This window comes from Triticum aestivum, chromosome 6B, assembly GCF_018294505.1.
Source record: "Triticum aestivum cultivar Chinese Spring chromosome 6B, IWGSC CS RefSeq v2.1, whole genome shotgun sequence".
NCBI classification, from domain to species: Eukaryota; Viridiplantae; Streptophyta; class Magnoliopsida; order Poales; family Poaceae; genus Triticum; species Triticum aestivum.
Genome location: NC_057810.1, coordinates 495,996,265 through 496,001,684, shown reverse-complemented (window position 1 = coordinate 496,001,684; position 5,420 = coordinate 495,996,265). Strand labels below are relative to the sequence as shown.

The 5,420-nt window shown below is 50.1% G+C and overlaps 1 protein-coding gene across 1 annotated transcript in view; it reads left to right on the top strand.

Moving 5' to 3' along the window:
* The first annotated feature begins 1,014 nt into the window (after positions 1 to 1,014).
* Positions 1,015 to 5,420, top strand: part of LOC123137657 (zinc finger protein BALDIBIS) — an 8,570-nt gene continuing 4,164 nt past the window's right edge. The window contains exons 1-4 of the mRNA XM_044557481.1: positions 1,015 to 1,273; positions 1,497 to 1,562; positions 1,703 to 1,998; positions 3,257 to 3,656. Coding sequence (XP_044413416.1) covers positions 1,800 to 1,998; positions 3,257 to 3,656 — 599 coding nt within the window. The 5' untranslated portion in view covers positions 1,015 to 1,273; positions 1,497 to 1,562; positions 1,703 to 1,799. The remainder of the gene's footprint in view (positions 1,274 to 1,496; positions 1,563 to 1,702; positions 1,999 to 3,256; positions 3,657 to 5,420) is intronic.

The following is a 5,420-nucleotide window of genomic DNA, read 5'->3' as shown; positions in this document are numbered from 1 at the left end:
TTATAAACTGCCGCTTTAGCTATTCCTTGGTTGCCAGAAAATCAAAATCACAACAGTCGATTTTGTTGAAGAAGGGTGAATCCGCGAGCCCGAGACGGGGAGGTAGAAATCTTCCGCGGGTCGTGGCGTCGTAGCTATAGGTGAGGAAGGTGGTTCACATGCGAGTGTTGGTAGACTCTTTCCGATATGTGTGTGAGAACTTGTAGGAGGCGAGGCGGGAGGGCGGAGCAGGGGAAAGGAGGGGAAGAGATCGTGTCTATGCTTTAAGGAAGAAGATAAACAGCGATACCTAGAGGAGGAAGAAAGCATGAGTGCCCTTGGAGCTCAATCGGACGGCTCTCATAAAATCGACTGAAAGCATTTTTCTTATATTGACGACTACCGTATAGGTGGTCCCGTACGTATATTACCCGCCAATATTTCTACTCTCTTACTGATGTATGGACATGCTTAGAGGCAAAGTGAACACGTAAAAAATACCAGTAAATCGATGGTGCACGGATCGGACAGGTAGCTATTACAGTCGTGCCGTTGTCCTTGGTCTCTGACCATTGTTGAACCGTTGGTTGAGATGCATGCAGGCGTGATTAAGAGGCGTAGAGTTAGCATCGCAGATATCCAGACGTGAACAAGCTGTGATGCATACATAAATCCAACGCCCGTGTGCGTGGTGCGTCGACCTACGTCGGCTAGTGTCGGTGGACCCAAATCCTCAGCCGCTTCACGACCCGTGTGCGTGAGCGCGGGGCCCGCCCGCCAGGCAAGCTCCCTCCCCACAATCGGTGGACCCTTGGTCCACACTCCACAGCCGCTTGACGACGCTCGCTCGCTCCACTCCATCGACTGTGTTGCTGTACTCACTCGTACTCACTCCCTTAATTTCTCTGAGCTGTACATGCAATTACAAACTCAATTTACAGCAGTGCACTCAGTGTATACACTACACTATACCATTCTACCAATACGCTCGTACGCCCTCCGTGAGAAAGAGCTGCCGGCGTACGTAGTAGCGTAGCAGAGGAGCGTACAGTAGCCAGTGTGGAAAGGAGGGGGCAAAAGGCGATAGGGAAAAGCATGACAACGATATGAACGAAAGGAATCAGACAGCAACCTTCTTATTAGCCTCCTCCATACCCTCACCCTCCCCCTCCTCCTCGTCTCCTCTTCTTCTTCCCCCCTTGGTCTCGAGAGCAAGCAAGAAGACGACTAGTAGCCGCTAGCTAGCTAGCATGCAGCCGCACAAGGGATAGATAAGAGCCGGGCAGACAGAGAGGTATGGGGAAGAAACAAAGCCCTCGTTTCTCTCTGCGTGCGCGTGTGGGTTTGGGTGTTTGCGAGCTTCGATTTGTTCTCCCGCTCTAGCTAGCTTGCTCGCCTGCTTGCTTGTTTCTGAGTGCAACTGCTGGTTTGGATTTCACTGCGGGAGTTTGTTCGTTTGTTCATCTTCATTCCACGATTGAGCCCTAACACTTTGGAGTTTTTCTTCTTCCCCCCAGCTTCTTCTTGTCCAAGCTTCAGATCGATTCCGGCCAGGCAAAGACACACACACACATATGAGATAGGTATCGCCTTCTCTATCTTTATCTTTGGTGTTTTCCTCCCTCCTCGTCCGAGGAACAACTTTCTGGCCTCTTCTTCTTTGCACGTTTCCTGAGTTTGTTCTTGGCATGTCTCTCATGGAAAGCGCTGCTTTTTCTTGAAGTGAGGGGAAATTTGCTGCTAGTTCCAACACCAGGCTACCAAAAGGGAAAGATTTCCCTGTTGCCGGTGAGCAGCTGAAAGGGTGAATCTGAGCGGCGATGGCATCCAATTCATCGGCGGCGGCTGTCGCGGCGCTGTTCGGGATTAGGGAAGGGCACCAGCAGGACCAGATGAAGCCGCTGCTCGCCCAGCACCAGCGGCAGCATGTCGCCGCGCCGCCCAGCGCGCTGTTGACAGCGGGGCCAGACCAGGCGGCCGCGGCGGCGCCACCGGTGAAGAAGAAGAGGACCATGCCAGGTATGATAAGAAACTGCCCTTCCTGCAATTCCATTCGTGCATGCATAGCATCTCCTAGCGGACCTCGCTTGGATCTGCTAGGACTTTTTTTTAGATCATTCTGCTAGGAATTTCCCTCGGAGAGATCTTAGATTCAAGAACGGCAACTCTCTCATGGGCTTATGGTTTCTACATATGTCGATCTTACTTTATCTGGCCCTTGTTTCTTGATTTCCAAATTCGATTAACAAGAGAAGATCGGCGCGCCTCCTTAAATAGGAGTTGCGTTAGAGCCCAATATTTGTTTTCACTGGATTTATATGGAATGAGAATGGTCCCTTAATTATGTTCTTCAGTTCCAGTTCTCTCTCCCGGCTCCTTGTCCAGTGAATTTCTTCCATGAGCTAGCTACCTCGATACAAACCAAGCTGGATGTGGTCGTCACATCTTTTTACTCACTGTATACTTCATTTAAAGCTGCCTGTAGTCTCACCTGAGTAGTAGACTAGGGAAAACCTAATTATTCCTAGTATTCATCCTGTTCATTCTTATTCCCTTTTTTTACTCGTTCCAACCTCAGTAGATATACGAGTTTGCGTACGTAATTCCTTGTGTGTTCCAAGTAAAATTCCTTGGAATAAACTGTCGCTGCGGACTCACGGGTCACGAGTACTACCAGTTCAAATTGGACAAAAAAAAGTTTTCTTGCAAGATTCCATGTACATGAGCTGTTTTCCTCTTCACCCTTTTGCTCCTTCTTCCTCTTGCCAATTATGAGAGATACAGATAGTATAGGGGCCATGACGCGATCGTCGTCAATTCCTTTGTTCCCTATATTAGTTGCTGCAAATGCTCTTTTGCGTGTTTTCTTCCCCGAAGTCTCATGCAAATATTCTCCTCTTTGTTGCCTCCATTTGTCCCTTCCTCACCAAAACCAAAGGAAGAAACACCACCAGTACGTTACCTGCTACCTCTCTCCCTCACACCATGCACCATTATTAGTCATAAGCTAATCGTGCACCGTTGCCTTATCACGCATTAGTACTTGGCTGCAAAACATGGCAACTTCTGTGCCCCTACCATTTCAAGCTTATCGTGAATGTTACCGCGCAACCGTTACTATGCATGCTCAGTTGCTCACTACCTGCATTAATTCTAGTGATCGATCGATATCAGATGTGCAATTTTCTTTTTGCTTGGTTCAGATGTGCAATTGAGTTGGTTATAATTAACTGCGGACGTATGTAACGTTGCATTGATAATACATGTATACATGCAGACCCTGACGCGGAGGTGATCGCGCTGTCGCCCAAGACGCTGATGGCGACGAACCGGTTCGTGTGCGAGGTATGCAACAAGGGGTTCCAGCGGGAGCAGAACCTGCAGCTGCACCGGCGCGGGCACAACCTGCCGTGGAAGCTGAAGCAGAAGGACCCGAACCAGGTGCAGCGGCGGCGGGTGTACCTGTGCCCGGAGCCGACGTGCGTGCACCACGAGCCGGGCCGCGCGCTGGGCGACCTCACCGGCATCAAGAAGCACTTCTGCCGCAAGCACGGCGAGAAGAAGTGGAAGTGCGACAAGTGCGCCAAGCGCTACGCCGTGCAGTCCGACTGGAAGGCGCACTCCAAGATCTGCGGCACCCGCGAGTACCGCTGCGACTGCGGCACCCTATTCTCACGGTACGTACCCACGCTCGTTGCTCGCTGCCTCGTTATACCTACCTTACGTACGCACCGCACACATGCATGTGTTTGGCTGCTGAGCGCATGCATGCACGCACGGATTTGCCAAGGACAAATCTGCGTTGGTTTCGGCATTGCATGCATGCATGCACCCTGCAGACCCAGGCGGCAAAGAAGTTGAATACTTCCGTTTACAATGGTCTACGTGCCGTCTTTCGATCGATGGATGACCTTTTGTGCTGGTGAGTGGTGACCCAAAACCTGCTGAGTTAGGGCCGGGTTAGGGTTTTGTCTGGACTGTCGCTTCTCTTCTCTAGTGCATGCTTAATTTGTTTATGGGAAGGTTTGCACGGCCGTGGGAAGAGTGAGAAAGACGGAGAGAGAGTGCCACACGTACGGGGGGACAAGATAAATCTGGGAATTTACCGGCTGGGAACCTGCGTACACAGTCACACACACGTGACGCAAGTGTTCCCAGCTAATTCGTGTAGTTATCTTACTACTGTATATGCATCTTGGCGAAAAGAAAAGGCAAAAAAGGCTTCCCATATGTCGTTCCCTTGCACGAGTTCAGATGAACGTCGTACGCGTGCGTCACAGGCCACACTGCTGCGTGGATGATTACCCAGGACGTCAATGTACGTAGCACAATCTTTCCCCCGCAAAAGAAAAATGTAGCACAATCTTCGTCACAACACGAGAGCATGGGCGCACGTACACGCACGTTACACACACACTGACATACTCCTATAATTGGGTCGCCACATAAGCAAGCTGGTCTGCCCTCATTGTGATGTGAGCTGGCTGCGTAGCTAGATGCGGCGCAGTGCCTTCCGTTGGCCGTGTCAGAAGCTCGATCAGAGCTAGCACGGCCAGGTTCACACACTTCACAGCTTTTCCTTGGATACGTTTACTCCATCCAGGCTCTCACAACCCTTCACGTGGGTGCAATTCTCAGGAGCTAGCAGCACACCGAGATTCTCTCTCTCTCTCTCTCTCTCTCTCTCTCTCTCTCTCTCTCTCTCTCTCTCTCTCTCTCTCTCTCTCTCTCTACATCATTGAAGCATCTGGGCTGGAGCGGGTTGGTGACCCTATCTTTCACTAGCTCGGCACACATTTCTCTAATGGGGAGACGGCGTATATGGGATGCATCGGCAGAAGCTGCCTTGATTGAGATATGAATTTTAATCATTTTCTTTCGCGGCCACTGCTCTCTTCATGCAACATCTCATTCAGATCAATAATTCTCAAGGACCCGGGCCCCCTCTCCCCTACTCCTAGCTAGGGATCGGTACAGCAGCCCTTGTTTTTCCTCTCATCTTCCTCCGGATCTAATTCTTGATTGGTTACTCGGGATGCGAGCTTTACTGCAAATCAAGTCTTCTGAGGTGCTTACCCCATGGAAATCCTAGTATCAGCTAACCGCGCAAATTTGTGCCCTTGCTGCCCTTTCTACTTGGAAGCTCCCTCCTGTGAGGAATCTAGCTAGCCATCCGATCCGTAGGCACTAGCCGCATAACATGACAAGCAACCTGCTTAACTCGTTTCCTCCTTGATTAACATGAGTTTCTGGGATCTCCAGCTGTCATTGAGTGTGATAGAAGTGAAACCAACAGGTATAGTCAGATCCTATACTAGACTCGAATGTATAATACTCCCTCCGTCCCATAATGTAAAACGTTTTTTTGACACTACATGGACGGAGGGAGTATAATTTAGGGGTATATTATCTAATTGAAAATAAGTGTTACAAAGATCTTC